Consider the following 21,201-nt stretch of genomic DNA (forward strand, 5'->3'; position numbering starts at 1 on the left):
TATAATATAATATAATATAATATAATATAATATAATATAATATAATATAATATAATATAATATAATATAATATAATATAATATAATATAATATAATATAATATAATATAATATAATATAATATAATATAATATAATATAATATAATATAATTATAATATAATATAATATAATATAATATAATATAATATAATATAATATAATATAATATAATATAATATAATATAATATAATATAATATAATATAATATAATATAATATAATATAATATAATATAATATAATATAATATAATATAATATAATATAATATAATATAATATAATATAATATAATATAATATAATATAATATAATATAATATAATATAATATAATATAATATAATATAATATAATATAATATAATATAATATAATATAATATAATATAATATAATATAATATAAAATGAAAAATTGGGGCTTAAATATATAATTTTAGTTGTTACATATTTTCTCCGCACTTTTTTTGTATTGCCTCTCAATCGTTGTTAGAACGCGTTATAATAGAAGCAAGCCACGTGCCATATTTGAGGTTAGCCACACGTTCAAGTAAACCTGTAAGAAAATAATGCAGCCATGTGATTTACGTTTTGAAACAGTTCTTATTAAATAGATATAGAAAACTACGACAGCGTAAATTTATTTACAGAAACGGCTCAGAATCCACAGCCAAGTTTTGGTCGACGTTCATCCAAGGAAAAACGTTTACCTCGATCGAGAGTAAATATCCGTTTCGTTCGAAACCGTTCACTTTTCGGATTCGATCCCTACGACCCAGCATATCCAGCCGTAAAACAGACATTGCCACGGCTATCTTATTGCGCACCGCGAATAAGAATCGAGCCGAGCTCCATCGTGCTTGTGAAAATGTTTACGATCGGTACGAGAGCAAATAATTTGCGACCTATTCGGCCGTGAAGAGCGACAGATTCTCTCCGGGGTGTATCTGGCACGATTGGTTTTACCCGATCCATCCGGCGAAATCCCATTTTCTCTTTCCATTGTCCGATGCAAAGTGTCTGGAAAATAGCGCGGGCCGAAGTTAGACGCATTTCGGGCGAATGAAAGGAAACAGCTCGACTTCCCGATCCCCGGCGCCCCAGCTTTGTGTACACTACCTGTCGCTCCGACGATCCTCGAAACTACCTCGTGGATCGCGTTAACGGGACCCGGTCGGTGCGGCGGAAAGTTTCGTCGCCGGTCGCGCCCCGCACACAAGTCGTTTTCTTCTTTAACCGCGCTCCAGCGGATCCAAGCAACCGTCGCGCTGTCTCGCGCAGGGAGGACCGCCTCTCGGATCCTCTTGTTCCGCGAGTTCGAGCCTCTCTTGCTGCCGTCAATGACGCACAGTGGTCCGGATCGAGAAACTCGGTGACATGCTGTGTTATAGCTGTTGGACCATTTAGAGATATTGCGTTTGAAATTCTCGCTAAACGTATTTAAAAGGATAGTCATTTTTAACCACGGGCAAGTAAATATTTCGTTCGTTCGTTGAATGATAATTTTTAAATAATTTTCACTTGCAAAACAGGAATTGCGTTTCTGAGTTACGTTAACTTGCATATGTTAAAATTGACATAACCTTGATATTCTCCCCTACTTCCTACGTTTTCAGAGGTATATAATAATCTTGAGAAGATCTGTCACGTCGTTATACGAGAATATTTGGATTTTAGACAATTTTCGTCCCGCTAGGCCGTGTTTTGCTGCACTGTGCGGCCGGTGGCGAACGAACTCGACGATTCGCTAAGGCCCGACCGAATTTCCGCGCAAATGTGTCCCTTCTAGCTTTAGCAGCGCATACTTTCCACCAACCGCGACGGGGCAAATTGAATTCTCGTCGACGAGGACGAGGTGACGGCAAGGCGGCGGCTTTGTTCGGTGGTCGGCCACGCGAGAATCAATTTTTCGAGATCATCGCGGCTCGCGCGGCGCTGCCTCTCTCGCTCTCTCTCACTCTCGCGCTCTCTCTCGCTCTCTCACTCGTGCTCTCTCTCGCTCTCTCTCTCGCGCTTTTGCACTTGCTCACTCTCTCGCTCTCTCTCAATCTCTCTCTTTTACTCTCCCTCTCTCTCTCGCTTTCTCTCTCACTCTCGCGCTCTCTCTCGCTCTCTCACTCTCACGCTCTCTCTCTCGCGCTTTTGCACTTGCTCGCTCTCTCGCTCTCTCAATCTCTCTCTTTCACTCTCCCTCTCTCTCTCACTCTCGCGCGCTCTCTCTCTTTCACTCTCTCTCTCTCTTTCACTCTCTCTCTCTCTCTCTCTCTCTCTCTCACTCTCTCTCTCTCTCTCGTCACCGCTGCCGAGCTGGCAAACCGGGAAAACCCATTTGCCGGCTTCCCGGAAACGACGGAGAACGGATGAAAGAAAACGGAGGAAGAAGAATCAAATTAGCCGGATCTGTCGTAAATTACGGAAGCCGCGCCGCCTCGGAGTTTCGCGTAATCACAATTCGTTCGAGAACAAATAAACGTTGCCGCCCCTCCCCCTCCCCCCTCGGGTTTCCTTCGGGGAAGCAGACGCCAGACCGACCACCCCATTCCGGTTTCAAACTCGCCTCTCGAGGAAACTTCGAAAATTTTATAATCGGCCCGTGATGCCGGCTGGAACGTACCCGCGCGCGCGCCGGAATAAACGCGGAGCGAGAACTAAATCATATTTATTCGTTTACCGAAAGGATATGAACCCCGAAAATATTAGCCGTACGAATTAGCCGTACGAACATGGAAACTATCGTTGTTGCAAGTGAATATGATTTCGTAATTAATCCTTTTCATCAAGAAATCGAATCCGTTTCTCTAAGAAACGATCGAACTATTGGTTCCGGAACAATTTTCGCAACATGAAAATGGAGAGGGCGTTCAATTTAATTGTAGCGAACTGAAAATAAAAATAATATAATAATAATAATATTATTAATATTAATAATATAATAATAATAATATTATTATTAATATTAATAATATAATATATTATATTATATTATTAAACAATTAAAGCGCTTGTTTCAATTATTCTATCACAAGAAAAGCCCAAATATATATGTACTAATAACATAAACTGAAAAGGTAAGGATTAAATACATAATTTCAGTTCTTATAGGTTTTTATCCATTTCTTCCAGCGTGTTAATTACGACAGTTATAATATTAATAACGAATTTGTTAAATCGCTTCTCTCGTTGCATTTACATGCACCAAAATATTTCGTCATATTATTTCTGTTAACGGAGAAAAATGTTTCGTGGGATACGATCTCCTATTCTACTAAAAATTCGTAGAACGCGTAAACGCTATTATTACTATAGCGATTTATCATCTGTTCATTATTATTATCGATAATACCGTCGATAATCAATAGCCGCATTTCCCATTCGAGCGCAAAGCAACGCAACAATAAGGAGAAGCGACTTAACGACGAGAGCAGCAAAAAAAAACCGCATCGCGGCGGCGAGGGTGGAGGGGTGGGGGAAGAAAGTTGGTATTATACTTGTCCCAAGGAAAGAGAAGAAAACGCGAGGAGGAGGAGGAGGAGATCGTTGAGGTTCTCGGCCGTGGAAACGTTCAAAGGTTGATTTTTCCCTCGCGAGGTAGCGAAGCGGAGAGAACCGAAGCGGGCGCCGAGCGTCGAGCTCGTTTTAATCTCGTTTTCCATTCGTTTTTCCAGCAAAGGAACTGAAAATATGCGGCAGCGTGAGGAGCGGCGGAGAGGTCTGTTGCTCCGCGGACATGGAGGTGAGATTGCAGGAGAGGGCGCGTAACAAGCACGAGGAAGCCACCAAAGACACTCTCCAGCGACTGCATCAGATCCTGTCGACGAGAGGGACAAGGTTCCACAGTGAGTACCTCCTTAGACTTTCACGATTTTAATAGCTTTCCGCGGCGTTTAATACCAGCCGCCGTGTAGTGTATTCGTGTGCGTGGAGACCGTCGTGCGCCACCCTGTGCGAGGCCATCGATTCAAGCTGATTCCGTTTGAATCGGTCCGTGCGAATAGAACAACGCGGCTTCAACATCCGAGCTTGGGTTCTAAGAGATTCCCACGTCGAGCAATTCTAACGAGCAGTTAGTCGCTTTTACGATAACTCCCCGCGGAAAGTGCGTTGAATTCTTTCAAAGTGTTATTGTTATTAGTTGTTATTATATATATTATATAATACTCATATTATAATACTTATAATACTTTATACTTATATAATTATAATACTAATATATATATATATTAGTACTTATACATTATATATATATAATACTATATATAATACTATAATATATATAAGTATAATACTAATAAGTTATATTGATTATATAATACTTACAATTATATAATATATTATTATTATTATTATTAAATTCGATTCGGATTGGGTGCTTTCCCGTCGTTCTGATTTCATCGTTGAATGGTTGTCGAAGAAGTTTTTCGTCGATAGCATCTACAAATAATAAAATAATAAAATAAACTTACCAAATAAAAGCTTAATAAACTTACTGCGAGGTATACTTCTTCAAAAAAAATATTCGATTTCGACAAAAACGTTCGGTACGCATAGAAGTCACCGAGATTTGCAAAACGCATTTGTCCAAACTTTCCTTACAGGCTCTTACGAGAAAGTTCGAAATCTTGAGCTTTTTATTTCTTTTTTTTATCATCCCAAGTAATAGCAAAATTAGAGAGAAGTATTTTAGTCATTACGTAATAGTCTGGCCCTTTTACCACCTAAAAATAGATTCAAGTCATTTAGTCCAGTTTCGAAAGAAAGTTATCGCGTGTTGTCTTCGAATCGTGTAAAAAAGAATGAGGACTAAAAAGGTTAAGTCACCGTTATTATTCCAGCATCACTATGTATATAATTCATATCAACGTACACCGGCATGCTGGGCGCTGTCCTTTCTTATCGACTGCCTCGAGTTTCCATAAAAAACGTGCCGCGAGGCTCGAAGAATCCGCGACTTAATATTCTCGGATCTGCCCAGTTTCAATTCCAACCTCCAAACATTTCTGGAAGAGAAATTACTATAAATATAAATTTTCTTCTTCTAAGAAATCGCTAGAATCGAGAAACCTCTCGTCGGCACAACTGGAAAGGTTACAACAAGATATCGAAACACAGCAGCTTGTTCGGCGCAATTGTATTCCAATAACGTTTCTCCGATCCGTGTCGGTGGTTCCATAACCACGGTTTCGGCCGCGTTCGAACAGCGCTTGACCCCGCATTAGCCAACGAACGAGCAGCGTGGAAACCAAGGGCGGCGCGTCGGTGACCGTTTCCGTGGATCGCGGCGAAGATTAAACGGGGCGCCACTGTGAAAATCCTCGGCGACATACCCCGGTGCCCTAACGATTCTCATTAACGAAATTACTCTTTGGCGCGCGCGGGAACTCGCGGCAGAACCTGGCATCGGTGACGATGACGCGGCGGCCTCCCCTCGGTCGAGCCACGGATCTTTTCGCCGTGGCCGTGCCGCGCGGCGGTGCTCTTCACGTGTGTGCCCTTTCCACCACCGGCCGCCACCGTTTCTCCGGCGGTCGGCGCGCTTCTCTTTGAGCCGTGGCTACCTAGCCGCATCTAGCTACCTACGCCCACTTTGCCCTCCACTCGCCGCGGCGCAAGTGCGGCGACACAGAGGTCGGTGCGACAGACGGAGAGAGAGAACCGGCACGGAAAGTCGACGACGAGGAGCGAGATATACCGCGAGACGGCACACCGGCTGAAAGGGAAAGAGAGTAAATAGCAAGGAGAAGCTGACAAGGACTGCTTCAGAGGTGGGCCCCCGCGATTCCAATGGAATTTCACGGGGTTGATAGAACCGTCTACGCGCGGTGAACGGAACCCGCGAATTCGACCGGCGAGATGCGGCTGTGCACCTAACCTTTTTCCGGAAAAAGTTGGCCGAAATGCGTGCTTTTAAATATCGCACGCAGGTACAGAGATTATATGCGTAGTCGAAGTCGACGAATTCTCGGGCCTGGTAATACCTCGAAAACGATGCAATCTTTAATGGTGCGAGATAGTTTGAAATTTAAAAAAAAAAGGACGACTTTTTTAGGTTATATTTGGTAGTTTGAGGTCTTAAACATTAGATGCAAAAGATCCCAGCTTTTGAAAGGTCGTAGTGCGCAGCGGTGTACAAGAATTGTACACTCCTCCTCTGTACCGAAGGACTAGTATTTATTACAGATAATGATTATATCGAAAATATAGATAATATAGGTAATAAATATAATATAATAATATAATAACAAGTATAATATAATAATATCTATCTATATATATATGGACTTATTGAATTATGGAATTATCGAATCTATTAATTCTTTCTAACTTCGATCAGATAAATATTGTTATCGAATTGTGTTCGAATATTTTATAAATGTGCCGCCTATCGGCTTCTTGTGTTCCGTTACCGTCGGCGGTCTTGTTTCGTCCAATTGCGGAAAAGTCACGCTTTCCGTCAAGGTTTCGCGATATTTTCAATGATATCATGACAGCGTCGATCGAATCAACGATCGGGACCCTTGGGCGTTTTCGAAACGATTTCGAGCAGCGGCCGATGTTCACGGATACTCGAACTCTTTGCGAGCGTCGACGATGTCCTAGAAAAAACGCGGCGGCTGTCCGATTTTTTTTTTCTTTTAATCGCGTTGCTGTCGGTGTTGCTGTTCTTTTTCTATTCATCGGCGAAACTAGGGAAAGCCGTCGGGACCCGATCCCCGCGAGAATAGACGGTCGCAACTCGAATTAAAATCTCCGACAAAGTTCCGCGCGGTGGTTGCTGGCGCACGTACAAAGCACTTGGTTCCCCTTTCGCGCGGAGTGGCGCGACGCGGCAGTCTGGTAGCTTTTTGTCGGTAGCGTCAACGTAGCCGGCGACGATTCCGTCGCACAGAGGCTTTCTCTCCCTCCCTCCCTCTCACTCGCGTACACGCGCGCTCTTTCTCACTTCCTCAGTCGCTCGCTCTCACTCGCGTGCGCGCTCTTTCTCACTTCCTCAGTCGCTCGGCTCTCACTTTTCCCCCTCTCCCTCGCCGCAGTCTGTTCCCCGGCGTCGTTAAAAGGAATTTTAATCACATTCTTCGCGGCTGAAGCGGCGATAAGAACCGGGCTCAGGGCACAGAGATCCACGGGGTTACGCGTCGAGGGTGGCGCGACCGCAATTGGGGATTCAGACGGGGGAGGGGGATGGGGACGGGAAAAGCCGCCGACGCCGACGTCATTCTTATCCGACTGGCACGAGTGACGCGTCCGTCGGCTCTTCCCTCTCGTGACGTGTCACGAGAAACCGATCGAGAACCCTTACCCGAGGATCGATGAATGCTTGGATCTTCTGCTCGCTCGTATGGGCATCGCCGAGTAGAGCCAACGGCGGGGAAAAACGGGGCCGATCCCATACGGGACCGCAAGGTGCAGGTGCCGCGTCGTACAAGGACGGCTAATCAAACACCGTTTTGTAGGTTTCGAACGGTTCCACTTGATTTTCAGCGGCACGGATGAACTTAATCTACTTGGTTTATTTATTACTTATTTATTTATCTTCTTGGTTCCTCGTCCTTCGAGGTTAGAATCTTGTCTCGTATTTTAAGCACTTTATGTTCCGGTGTCTCTGCATCGATCAGTACAAAAATTGAAGATCGGTAGGATTATTGTAGGTATTTCTGCGGTTTTGCAATGAAGGCGAACTTTGACAGAGAAAATAAAACCTTCTACGCCAATGAATTGACAACTCGAGCTGTATCTATTATTCTTGAATTCGAATATTTATTTTCTTGAAAATATCGGATCTCTGAAAGCACGAATTTCATTAAAAAAAGCACAATGTAAGGAAACCATGCATGTGCATATGTATTTAGGTTACTTAGGTTATGTATTATAGGTTATTTATTTATTACTGTTAATCTATCCGATCCATCGATGTAAAATTGAATTTTAGTGTTTTACGAATAACATGGCAGCAATTTGGCCAGTTCGTTAGAGAACGTTCCATCATCTTCCAAATGTGTCCGCGGATGTAATTTATCTTCGCAGTGTCGCTGTACTGAAATGAAAAGCGACTAGGTGTTGTGGTCGATCTAGTAACTGCAGTGGCGTTTTGTTCAGTGACGCTTCACACGTTGAGCGGCGAACATCAATCCCGAAAATTCCTACGATGTTAAAGTAATTTAATTAATGGAACCCCGAAGCTGGAATGTTGAAGTTCACAATATGTAATATTAGTTTGTACCTTTTTGTATTTCCAAAGCCTGGTTAAAAATCGGTGTCGCTTACGTGTTACCGACGCGGCACTCAACGTGTCAATCAACCCTTATCGGGCCGAGCAACGATATATCGTTGCTGGCTATAACCCCTGGAAATAAGTTTCCGATCAGACGCTCTTGTACAAAATTTACTGAAAACATTGCTTGTCTTGAAGCGTAAAATAATATTCTTTGTAACTTAAAGTAACAGGGAGTTATTCATTTATTTATTTATTATCAACGACATGCGAATGAAAAAATAAAATGTTGCATGGAAAAAAAGTTTACGATCGGTAGAAATACTGAAACAGAGTTTCAGTATTAGTATTATATTCAGTATTATATTCAGAAACATTTGGGTATTAATTATTAATATTTTGCTTAATATTAATATTAATTAATAATTAATATAATATATATTATATTATATAATATATAACAATATATATTATTATATATATAATTAATATAATAATTTTGCTACTTGCCACGTATTCACAGTCTATGTATCAAATTTTTTCTCATGATAATCGCATGGTAGTTCTTCTTTTTCATAATTTCTCTTTATTTCCCGACACCATTTTTGGTGTTAGAATGTCGCGAGCCATCTTAATCGTCTCATTGGCCCATCAGACTTATTGTAATTGACGGGTCCAGTAAGATAATTATTAATAATAATAATTCATAAGGAAATTGTACACGTATTTATTTGAGGCTATCGTGTAAATTACTTCTGTTACCTTACGACAGCTTCGTTTCAGGAACACTAATCGTTACCTAACCTTAACCTTGTTAACCGAGGCAGGTTACAGCAGGCCACGAGTAACCAGTGGGAGAACGGCTCTCAAATTGTCTAGAAAGCGGGTTAACCCTTTGAGATAGGGTAACATAACTCAATCCGTAACCTGGTTACTACAGGAAGGAATTATTTATTACGACAAATACGCGTATTTATGGCATTCGTTGAATTTAGTTTCTACAAGCTTGTAAATAAGAAGGTCGGGCATTTAAGCATAAATAACCTTGAGAATAATCTTAGTACGTACCTCGATTCGAGTCACACAGACCCGAAACACGATGCAACAAGGATTCTTATTTAAATGTATGCAGGATTTTTCAAAGTTTAACCCGCAGGATAATAGTTGCAATCGCGATTTCCGGCGAATTGGTTTCCATTCACGCGTCCGTATCGAGGTCCCTGCGATCACCGATAAGGTTTCTCTTCCTTCTTTTTCCAGGTTTCTTCAAACTTCTGCTGACTGACAGCAAGAGGAGCTTCCACGAGATGTTCAAGAAAACTTACGGCATGCTTTACGAGCAGAACTCGTACGTCTTCACGGATCTGTACAAGGAACTGGAGAATTATTACGCCAAAGGGACGGTAAGTTTGCGTTTTCTACCTTTATTTTCCACGTCTGTTCGATCGATGCCGATTGTGCATACGCGTATGCGTTAGGTATTACTAAGGGGCCACCTAGAAAAAAATTATATTTTATATATTTTATATTAATATTAATATCATATATATTATATAATGTATATAATATTATTATATAGTATTATATAATATTAATATCAGATTACGTGCGCCCGAAACCATTCAAATTTCGTTCAAAACATTTTTCAGTATCGTCGACGGTTTCGAAGATATTCGACCGGATAGAGTGAAATTGGTTGCCCTGTACATGGGAAGCCCTTTATCGAAAATCTCACTGACCAAGTGAGAAATTCGAATGGACAAATAAAATATTTTCTTGAAACCCGTTGGCTTGCAATTAGTGCGATGGCAGGGTAAACCACGTGAATGCGTTGAGATTGCGACTGTAGTCGGTATTACTGCGGCAACGAATTTACACAGAGAGACGAATAATACCATACAGGGTGAGTCACAAATCATTCCCCATGATTTTTCAGCCTCTTCCGATGGTCTGACAGAAAAATATTTTCTATCAAAGTTAATTAGCATTTAACCGACGAGGGGGATCACAATTGTTTCAATTTGAAAACAAATTGATGGTCGTTTCATCTAAAACTATAACGGTATTTTATCGAAAATCAATTTGTTTTTAAATGTAAACAAGTGCGATTCCTTGTCGGTTAAATACTAATTAACTCCGAGAGAAAACATTTTTTTTTTGTCAGACCATCGTCAGGAGCTGAAAAAACCCAGGGATTAATTTCCGACTCACCCTGTACATTGCGTCCCGCCTCGCGGAACAGGAGAATTCGTATTTATCGAGGATTCATCGTTTCCTTGTTTCTCTCTCCTTTTTTTTCTTTTTTATTATACTTCCCCACGTTTCCATGCCACGACGACTCGATAATACGGCCGTCGGATTATTCCTTCGATCGGTGCGCTCTCGAATATTGGCCAGGATGGAAAACTATACCGGGGGAAATATCTATGAATGGATAATCCTCGGACTATACTTCTTTGTTTCCTCTTTTTCGATCGATCAGCGGTAATACTTCGTACGTCTCGAGTGTTCGACGCGATGCTGAAGAATTATTTTGCCTGCGTTCATTATCCGAGATACTTATTTTTTTCCGTTTAATGCGACCTCGAGACCGACGTTGAAACAGAGTTCATTTCCCTAATCATTGATCTGGCGGATCTTTGTCCATCTATGGTACTTGCGAACACTGTAAAACATGAGAAAATGTAAACAGTTATTAAAAGCATATGATTTTCTTCTTTATATTTATATTTTTTATATTTTTATTATATTTTTCGGTAACTAATAATAAGCTGTTCATTTTAGCGTTACTTTAAAATAAAGTAATCATTACTTTGATCAATTAATCGACACGTACACTGTTACTATCATTCATCCTTAACCTGTCGTCTCATCTTAACCCTTTGCACTCGAAGCTATTTTAACCGTAAATCCGAACCAATTTTTCTGACTTAACGGTGTTTCCATTTTACACGACAAAGTGCATTTTATGCACATGAAATTGAGTCTTGCGACGACTCGTGCGACAGTTACACTTTAAACAATTTCCCAAATCTAAACTTTGTTAATACAAAAATTATCTTAGAACGTGACACAACAATTTTACCGGTGCCTCAGAGTCACCGCTCGAGTGCAAAGAGTTAGCCTATACAGTGCAGTTTTCGATGAACCGGTGCGAACACGCCTGATCGTACAATCTAACCTAATATACCTAATTTGTAAACTATTACAGTAAGAACATCTTGATCCTAGGAATCGTAGCTGTGTGTGTGTACATTAAAAGAAAATAGGTTATGTCAAGCTTGACAATTTCATGCTTTCAGAGATCCAGTATTTCGAGAAAAGTAAATATTCAAGTTAAAGAATAATAGGCGATAACTCAAGTCATCAATTAATTGGCATGAAAAAGTCTTACTTTCTCCGACAAAGTTCGCCTTCATTGAAAACCTGCAATAATACCTACCCTTACCCTATAAATGAGACGAATCTCGATTGTCTTTTCGAACTTGATCGACCAAGCGCCGAATTATTGTTTCAGGTTAACTTGAATGATGCCATGGACAACTTCTTCAACACTCTCTACCTGAAGATGTTCACCGTTCTGAACAGCCAATACGATTTCGACAACAAGTATCTGGAGTGCGTGGGCGAAAGTATGAAAGAGATGAGGCCGTTCGGCGACGTCCCGCAGAAACTGGGCGTCCAGATCAAGAGATCGTTCGTCGCGACAAGAGCGTTTAGCCAAGCTATGACCGTGGCCGCAGACATCCTGAAAAACATGCAGTCGGTGAGGGCCGAGCTCTTCCTCTCCTTTTTCTCCTATTTCTTCTTCTTCTTCTTCTTCTTCGTCTACTCAACCTGTTAATCGAGAATAACAAGTTAACTCGTGACTGGAAAATCTTCGTGCAGTGTGCACGACGAGTTAACCCCCCTCTCCCCTCCCCCTCCTGCCCCGATAAAATTTTAATACATTCGACGCGGAGAGCTTGTTGCTCGCTGTAATATGTGTAGCTGTCAAAACAGCTATTTAAGCTTCGCACGTTGATTAAACCAAGGACGTGTGAAATAATAGTTATTCGAACAATTTTAATGGCGTAAAATCGATAACGAAATCGCGATCATTGTTCAAGTTATCGATCGCGAAATGTAAAAGAAATTGTTCAGAAAGGGAACCACGCGGTTGAAAGATCTCAATTATTCTTTTTCATTTTGGTTATACATAACAATTGCAATAAACGAAGATAGTTGTTATCGATAAACTATTATATATATAATATTATATATTATATTAAATATTAATATGTATTATATATATATTATATGTATATATATATATATATATATATATATATATATATATATAGTTATATATATAGTTACGAATAACTGGGAATAAAATTATATATATAAAATAATATAAATAATATAATATATAAAATAATTATAAAATAATATATATAAAATTATATATATATAATAGTAATATATATATTATATTATATTATATATATTATTTTATAATTATTTTATATATTATATTATTTATATTATTTTATATATATATAATTTTATTCTCAGTTATATATATATATATATATATATATATATATATATATATATATATATATATATTCGTAACTAACAAATTTCCAACGTCTGTAACGATTATGGATGACGAAAAGCGAATATCGATTGCATAGTATAACTATTATACATACATGTATGTACAATTTACATAATACATGTACGTGCTTAATTATACTTTCGGTATTACATTGAAACGGAGGAACCGAAAAATTGACCGATAAGTGCTGGTAGACGCGTCGATATTTTTATATGGACAACTATATGACGTCAGGCCAGTATTTGTTTATTAAATTGACCGATAAATGCTGGTGGACGGGTCGATGTTTTTACATGGACAACTATACGACGCGTCACGCCAGTATTCCTCGTATTTCGATTTTCATAAGGGTGTCGACGGCGCAGCCGGTGTGTTTCACATTTCGGAGGAGAGGACTCCGTCTAGAAACAACGGCGATCGGCCGATTCAACGATTTCGGCTCGTAACGAATCCCTGCTCTCGCTGAAAAAAAAAAAAGAGAAAAAGAGGAGTGCGGCGAGAGGCTGCGCCGCGCTTAAACCGAGGACAGCTGGAAAATCGTTTTGTGTTTGCAGTTGAAGCCGTCCGCGGACTGTGCAGCTGCATTCACCAGAATGACAGTCTGTCCGTCGTGCAGCGGGATCACCGGGAACGTGTTAGCGTGCGGCGACATGTGTACTAACGTGATGAAGGGTTGCTTGGCCCAGCATGCGGCTCTGGACACTGAATGGAATCACTTTGTCGGTGAGTAATTTCCCGTCCATTGTTCCCCGGTAATTATGGACTCACGCCGCTCGATGCGCGATCCCCGCGCGTCGCCCAGTTGACCACTTTTATTTGCCGCGAACGGAAAACACGTAACGCGGCTCTCGCCCGCTCTCGCGTTCGTCCGACTGAATCTCGCACTGTCTTCCGGATCGTCTTGCGTAATCGTTGTGAATTCTGACGAAAGATAAACCGGTTTCTGTTGATGCATCGGGATAGTAAAAGTTCTACAAAAATCGGTGTACGTTGTTCGAAACTCTGATCTCTCGTTTAGACGAGTTTCAGGGAGGTTCGTTGGGTTTCAGTCCGTTTGTGCAACTAGGCTGCAGACCTAACGCAAATATGTATAAGTACATATGTACAACATATATGTACAACATAGAGAACATAGTATGATATAAAATATTATACTATATTATATTATATTATATTATATTATATTATATTATATTACATTACATTACATTACATTACATTACATTACCATTACATTACCATTACATTACCACTACATTACATTACATTACATTACATTACATTACATTACCACTACATTACATTACATTACATTACATTACATTACATTACCACTACATTACATTACATTACATTACATTACCACTACATTACATTACATTACATTACCACTACATTACATTACATTACATTACCACTACATTACATTACATTACCACTACATTACATTACCATTACATTACATTACATTACCATTACGTTACCATTACATCATCGTTACATTGCCGTTACATTGCTGTTACATTGCTGTTACATTGTTGTTATATTACTGTTACATTACATTACCATTGCAATACCATTACCGTTACATTACATTACCATTGCAATACCATTACATTACATTACATTACCATTACCATTACCATTACCATTACATTACATTACATGGTATAAAAGATGCCACTGGTAAGCCAATGGGAGAGGATCGAATTTCAGAGGCCGTGGACAAGGTGGCGGAACGGCTGCTGGGCCCGTTCAACATCGAGATGCTGGTGCGACCGATCAATCTGAAAATCTCGGAGGCGATAATGAACTTCCAGGAGACCGGGACCGACGTCTCGCAGAGAGTGTTCGCCGGTTGCGGCCGGCCGAGGCTCGGCAGACGAAGACGTAGGCGCAGGGACGACCGCGAACTGGAGCTCGAGTCGCTGAACTTCGATCAGGAAACGTTGACCGAGGACCGGAGGTCCTCGACTGCGGCCAGCCTGGACAAGCTCGTGAAGGAGATACGGCAAAGAGTCCGGGACTCGCGCCAGTTTTGGGTCTACCTGCCGTACAAACTGTGCAACGACGGCCTCGTCGTCCCGCCGAGCAACACGAAGGAGTGTTGGAACGGCACGCACGTCGACAAGTGAGTCGACGACAATTTCTTGCTCTGCACGATCGTTCGCCCGGATCGTCCTTATCCCGACACTTCGACGCGCGTTTCTTCTTTTCTTCTCGTATAATGTTACGCGTGATCCCTCGGCCCGTTTCTACTACGGAACACGCGTTCGATTCTCGAGCATGTGCCAGGATCGATGTAACAATCGCCGTTGTCTCTGCAGGCGTGTCTAAATTGAGACAATCGGTTAGAGTAAGATCCACTAATACCAGTTTCGCGAATGGAGAAAAGTGTATATATATAAATAAAGATTTATGTATATATATATATATATATATATATATATATATATATATATATATATATAATATTATACTATATTATATAATATTTATTATATATTTATATATATATATATATGCATTTATTATATAAAAAATATATATAAACGCAGTGCGAAATGTTTTTTCATGCGAGACGCGATCTATCGGAGGCATCGTAGATCAAATCGAGACGGCGCACAGTGGTCGAATATCCCCATAACATAGCAAAAATTCGTTCTCTATGGTCGCAAATTCCCAACAATTTTTTTAAAAAAAATTTTATTGCAGTATTCATATTTACGTTTATTTATATCGCGTTGTTATTTCTTGTTTATGTCGTATCGATTGCCCGTTCGCGCAGGTATATATACCCGGTGTCGTTGAATGGCGAGACTCAGAGCTTGAACCCAGAGGTACGCAGCTCGGGACCGAGGCCGACCATCGTTCGAGATCAGGTCTTCGCGTTGACCACCATCACGAACAGGCTCAAGTCGGCGTACAATGGGCAGGATGTCGATTGGATAGACACAGGTGAATACAGAGCATCTTTGTGTCTCCTCTAACGGTATCCGCGACATCGTCTATCGTCACGCTCGGAAACGATAACATAACATAACCTAAAGCGTGACAGTGGAATCTCGATTATCGTCCGGTCCAAATACATTTCACGCAGCAAAATCGATTTATTGCACGGATCGATGAAAATTCAAGTCGGCACTGTAACTAATTGATTGTTCTATCATACAGATATTATACCATGCTTTTGACCGGATAATCGAGGTTATACTGTACGACGCGAACGAATTTCGAATCTTGCGAGAAATCTGAAGTTCGCCGTTTGTTCCGTCCGAACTTTGCACAAACTGGAAAACTCGAAGCAGTTCGACGGAACGAACTGTGAAAGAGTCGATGTAAATATCGTGCACGAACGTAGCAACGGTGACAGCATATCGCGCGCTATTCACTCAGAACATAGCTGCTACAGCGGATCCATTCGCGTAATCAACGGCGATGTCCGATGGATAATGAGAATCGATTAAATGGAACGGCATTTTGCCTCGCGATAAGCTAGTTCTCGATTCATCACCGTGACACGGATTGCGGCAACCAATCTGAGGAGGTTGCCGTTTCCAACGAAGCCCTAATGGAACATAATATGCATAGACGTTCTGCAGAACATGATACGACAACTCCGGAGAGGGAAATAATTTTTCATGTATTGTAAAGTACGTTGAAAATATTTTTAAAACATCGCTGCAGCAGTTATAATAAAATAAATAATATAATAAATGAAAAATAAAAGGATAAATCGTATCCTTGTGACAGATGTAGAGACTTGAAACTTGGCTAAGATGGTTTTCCACTATAGTGATCTGTCGAATAATATTTTATTTGAAAGCAACATAAATAACTAATCAAAAGGATTCATATCGTGCCGTTATTTACAATGCCGTTGCGTGAAAATGAAAAATTAGTAACACTTGAAGTAACAAAAATTTCGAATAATGAACGTTGTGTTTTATATTTCAGATGCTTTCCGTTAATAACTCGTAAACAAAGCCGCAGATCGCATTTTCGCAAAGGAAAAAGTTACTTCAAATGACCTCAGCTACCCCTTATTTTCGGCTGTTAAAATAATTGTAGAACACCCTGTATATATACACACACAGATGTTAACCGTGCGTTTGTAATTGCAGACGAATCGGATTGGAACAGTTCGGGAAGCGGATCCGGCGGCGGCATAGACGAAGACAACACCCCGATCACGGACGACGAGGACGGGTTCAAGGAGGGTTCGGGCTACGAGCCGAAGGTGTTGCCGCCGGACACGCCGAAGCAATCACCGCCGGCGGTGCATCCCGACGGCGTGCCACCGAGGTTGGACACGGTGCCCAACGTGTCCGGCGGCAAGAGCGAGGATGGGTCCGCGGCCGGGTCTGGGTCCGATTCGAGCGGCGGTTCCGGGTCCGGTACCGGCAGCGGCGACAGCAGTACGGGCACCGGAAACGGCACCACCACCGCGGACAGCGGCGCGAGCAGACAGAAAATGTCCCTCTCGCGCGCCCTGACGACGTACCTCGTTCCCATAGTGGTTATGTGGTTCGGTGGTTGTCTCACCGAGTGGCTGTGATCGTGTGGTTTCCGAGGAGAACGTACCGCTATGTAAATAAATTCCTTTCGACCGTAACTCGCGTCCTCGGTGTGTCGCGCGAGTACTCTAAAGGGAACAATGGTCCCCAGTGGCTGCCGGCCGAGAGAGGACATCGATCGGTTCGAGGAGGCGCGCGCGTTCTCCATCGAACAATCTGACACGAACGTCGGGGGACGCCTTACGGAGACGGTACATCCCGTGGACGTTGACCAGACACACGCTGCAGCTGGCTCGAGACATCGGCAAAGAGTTTCCTCCACGGTGGAATGCTTCCGCTCGTCGACGAACCCCGCTCGGATCAAAGCGCGAGCTCGCGATGGCTGCCGGACGGCTAGATTATACGCAGGACTCTCAAGAGGATTCCTGCGGCGATCCACCGCCGGAAGAGCGCGGTTTACAGTCGTCGTTCCTAGGCCCTGAGGTTGCCCGATGACCATAAGGCAAGATGCAAGTCGTGGTCGTCTTCGTGGCAAGGACTCTAGCAGATCCGGAAGGTCTCGACGATGCACGACGGTTCACGCGAAGCTTGTGCGAACCGAGTAACCAGACGAATTTAACCCAGACGGCCGCGAGGACCGATTATCGAGCGACTGACGGATTCGTGTGGATCGATTAGCATCATCTGTGATCCGTATTCGAGGACGAGCTTCTGAAGAGATCGCCGCAGACACGGCGACGGAAAAAGGAATTCCGGTCGGTTTCGCTGGTATACCAGTTCGGTACCAGCGAGGACAGTGGGGAGGATAGAGAGAGAGGAAAATCCTTATTTTTTCTTCGAGGATATGCTTGTTGAACGGGGTGTGGTTTGAACAGTTTGAGATTCTATGGTGAAATGTAAATAAAGAAGGGTGGGCGCGCGATTAAGGGTTCCGCGGCGGAGAACACGTTCGTGGAAACACGGGAACACTTCCTCCGGAAGTTTACCCTCGTGCGTTCCCGGCTTTCGAACTGTCCAACGCGTGGCTTTACGTCGCTGTAACGGAGTCACGATCGGCGCAAAGTCTTGGGAAACGATTCTCTCCATCTTGAGACGATCCTTGAGACGTTTTTTAATCGTCGACGGACGAACGTCGACGTGAAAGTCTGAAGTTCCAGGCGAACGATTCGATTATTCGGATGATCGGCGGATCAAACTTTAAGAGAGGAATATTTGATATGCTTTAACACTTTGTTAGCAACCCGCGACAAATTCTACAAAACTGAAGTATTTTATTGAATCGAATCGAAATTGGAAAGTTTAGTTGTAGAACGTGGTAAAATTAAAACTTAGTAAAATTAAGAGGATATAATAGATTAGCGTAAAGATTAATTTTCAAATCCTAGTAGATAATTCTGCGAATCGCATAATCGATGACGTACCACTAAAAGCGTTTTAAACACTCCTTGTTCAAGAAACAGTTGATTCTGAAGAAATTCAAGAAAATATGATTTAGCCGGAAGGCATTGATAACGGAAAGAAAAACCTTTGTAACTTTCCCGAGAAAAAAGAAATCAGAATTTACAGGACTCGCGCGTCGATGATCAGATCGCAGATGGACGTTAAACCTAGTTGGACAGTCTAATCGAATCGACGTGTTTCTTTGCGCCGCTCCGCCGCCGCTGCCGCGTCATTCCAACAACCGGTACTCCGAAACGCGGTCGAAAATCGACTCCTGTGATAAAATCAAAAAAGTAAAAAAACGGTAAAAGAAGAAGAAGAAGCGCCTTGACATCATTCTGGCAACGTCGAGCCTACACGCGGGCAGAATAAAAAAAAAAAAAGAAACAGAGACATTATTCTACAAATCTAGTGAAATATTCAAATAAATATTACGAATAATTATTTGTAATTATATAATTATATATTATTATTATTATTATTATTATTATTATTATTAATATTATTATTATTACAAAAGCGAAATTAATATAAAAAGAAAAATTGTACGTTGCGTTCGAGATATGGTTGCGTGGACGAGGAAGCGTCAGGATCTTGCGATCCCATTTTCGCAGACACCTGCAGAGAGACGCGCCTCGTCCACGAAAAAATATCATCTGCCTTTCGCGAGACAAAGAGAGAACGACGAATTGTAGGCGTGTCCTTTCGCGCGACGCGGACGCACACGGGGCGTAAACCTGCTGTTAATCGCAGTTACGCTCCGGTTCGGTTCAACTCTTCGACGACTATGTAGAAAGGTGCGAACGACCGATGATGATGTCTGATCATAAAAGTCGAGTTACCTCCATCGCGTACCGTTCGGGACTCGACCGTCCGCGAGGAGCGAAAACAGGAGGACTCGGCGAACAGGGAACAGGGTTTTATAATCGCGAAAGCATTTACGGACCAGTTGAACAATTTTCCAGAAATCGAGCACTCGCTGAAAACAGTAGTAGTGTCAGAGCGATCCATTATATTTTTTTCTCTATTTACTCTTTGTTCGTTTATCTCATTTCGACTTAGGCGTCGAGCGTTCCGCCGCGAGTCGACGAGCATTTTAATCGTTCGATGCCCGGGTCCGCGCTTTCTCGACGCGAGGCTTTTTCGAACTGAACGAAAGAAAGGGGACGACGGGGGGCGACGTGGAGAAGAAACTCGCGGCGAGGAGCGACCGGGGGTGACAAAGTCGGGCACGTCGAAGTACACTTATTACGTTTCTTACTATTATTCTTAATAATTGTATTTATGTTATTCGCTATTACGAGAAGGTAACGAGCAGCGAGGAGATTCATGTGCAAATCGGTGGCGACACACACGTATTCGTCGGAGACCTCAAACGAAATTGTTAGTCGAGATTGCGTGAACCTTTGTTTCTTAGACTAGCCCACTGTAAAACGATCGCGTCGCATCGACACCTAAGCGATAATTCGCTAAGCCTGCTGCTCTCCAGAGGAATGGATTCGCCGTTGAAAATCGTTCGACAAGAAGCATTGCGATTGTCGATGAATTTCGAGCCCGATCCTCGGAGAAGCAGACGATGATCTTTGTTTCTTTTTCTGTATTTTCTTTTTTGTAATCTTCGCGACGATTGAATGAACGAAAGGGGAAGAGCGAAGGATTAGAAAATACGCGCGACGGTTCACGGTTGAAAAATGTAAGACCGTGTGTGTGTGTGTCTGCGTATGTGGCGTGCGTTTGCGTGTGCATGTGCGGGGATGAATGTGTATAAAGACAGAGAATCCCGGTTTATTACGCGTCACGCGTGCGATCATTGATGTTCGTGAATTTTGTCCTTTGATTTCTCCGTGTTCGATGATTCGCGTTCTCGATGCCGATCTTAAACGTCTAGCGATCAGCGAAGAATGTCCGATACACCGCATACGTCGAGAGAGACCATTGTAATCCGCGAGGATACACCGTTCTACATACTGCCCGATGCATTATTGTGATAAAACCGCGTAGACACCGAGAAGAGACCCTCGAGAACTGCTCTCACGTTATTTTCGGACCGATCGGTTCGGGGAGGGGCGGAGGGGGGAGGTGGTAACGATCGGTAAACGCAGGTGGAAACGCGTGTGAAACGTACGTGCCATAGAGCGACGTGGAAAAAACCAGAAGAATATTCCGAAACACGCCGAAAAGCGACTACACAAACCTTACTTTTCACGCGATCGGTCTCGACTTTTCGCTCGTATCCGAGACGGTTCCGTTACGTGTACAGACACCGGAGAGAGTCTCGCCGTTACATCCTTACAGTGTGCTAGCATCTAACCCGAGAATTTTATTTAACGACCGACCCTATGAAATAAATTGAAATATTCAAAAGGAAACACAGCCGGTCTCGATCTTTCCCCTGCA

The 21,201-nt window shown here is 42.1% G+C and overlaps 1 protein-coding gene and 2 long non-coding RNA genes across 7 annotated transcripts; 1 reads left to right on the forward strand and 2 right to left on the reverse strand.

Annotated features, from left to right (window-relative positions):
- Nucleotides 1–452: 452 nt before the first annotated feature.
- Nucleotides 453–2,291, reverse strand: LOC117217392 (uncharacterized). The gene is made up of 3 exons (XR_013033980.1): nt 1,155–2,291; nt 684–1,055; nt 453–591 (listed from the first exon to the last, which is right to left on the reverse strand). It is a non-coding gene; the product is annotated as an uncharacterized LOC117217392 (long non-coding RNA).
- An 831-nt stretch (nt 2,292–3,122) lies between these two features.
- LOC117217389 (uncharacterized) lies at nt 3,123–15,717 on the reverse strand. 5 transcript variants are annotated; one of them, XR_013034031.1, is made up of 15 exons: nt 15,576–15,717; nt 13,510–15,180; nt 11,687–12,081; nt 10,456–10,909; nt 9,667–9,740; nt 9,313–9,608; nt 9,007–9,178; nt 8,755–8,900; nt 8,254–8,376; nt 7,922–8,173; nt 7,333–7,815; nt 4,854–5,032; nt 4,523–4,750; nt 4,353–4,466; nt 3,123–4,143 (listed from the first exon to the last, which is right to left on the reverse strand). It is a non-coding gene; the product is annotated as an uncharacterized LOC117217389 (long non-coding RNA). The 5 variants fall into 5 exon arrangements; XR_013034030.1 differs by having other exon boundaries at nt 8,755–9,178; nt 11,693–12,081; XR_013034032.1 differs by having other exon boundaries at nt 4,900–5,032; nt 8,755–9,178.
- LOC143259972 (glypican-6-like) lies at nt 3,740–21,173 on the forward strand. The gene is made up of 7 exons (XM_076524326.1): nt 3,740–3,871; nt 9,505–9,647; nt 11,762–12,010; nt 13,402–13,570; nt 14,564–14,978; nt 15,636–15,805; nt 16,972–21,173. The coding sequence occupies exons 1-7, from the start codon at nt 3,763–3,765 to the stop codon at nt 17,403–17,405; spliced, it is 1,689 nt and encodes a 562-aa protein (XP_076380441.1). The 5' UTR covers nt 3,740–3,762; the 3' UTR covers nt 17,406–21,173.
- Nucleotides 21,174–21,201: the final 28 nt, after the last annotated feature.

This window comes from Megalopta genalis, chromosome 8 (assembly GCF_051020955.1).
Source record: "Megalopta genalis isolate 19385.01 chromosome 8, iyMegGena1_principal, whole genome shotgun sequence".
Lineage (NCBI taxonomy): Eukaryota > Metazoa > Arthropoda > Insecta > Hymenoptera > Halictidae > Megalopta > Megalopta genalis.

Coding starts and splice junctions, on each gene's coding strand:
- LOC143259972 (XM_076524326.1), top strand. CDS start 3,763: ATGGAGGTGAGATTGCAGGAGAGGGCGCGTAACAAGCACGAGGAAGCC. Junction 3,872..9,504: donor GAGAGGGACAAGGTTCCACA/GTGAGTACCTCC, acceptor TTCTTTTTCCAG/GTTTCTTCAAACTTCTGCTG. Junction 13,571..14,563: donor TGAATGGAATCACTTTGTCG/GTGAGTAATTTC, acceptor ATCGAATTTCAG/AGGCCGTGGACAAGGTGGCG.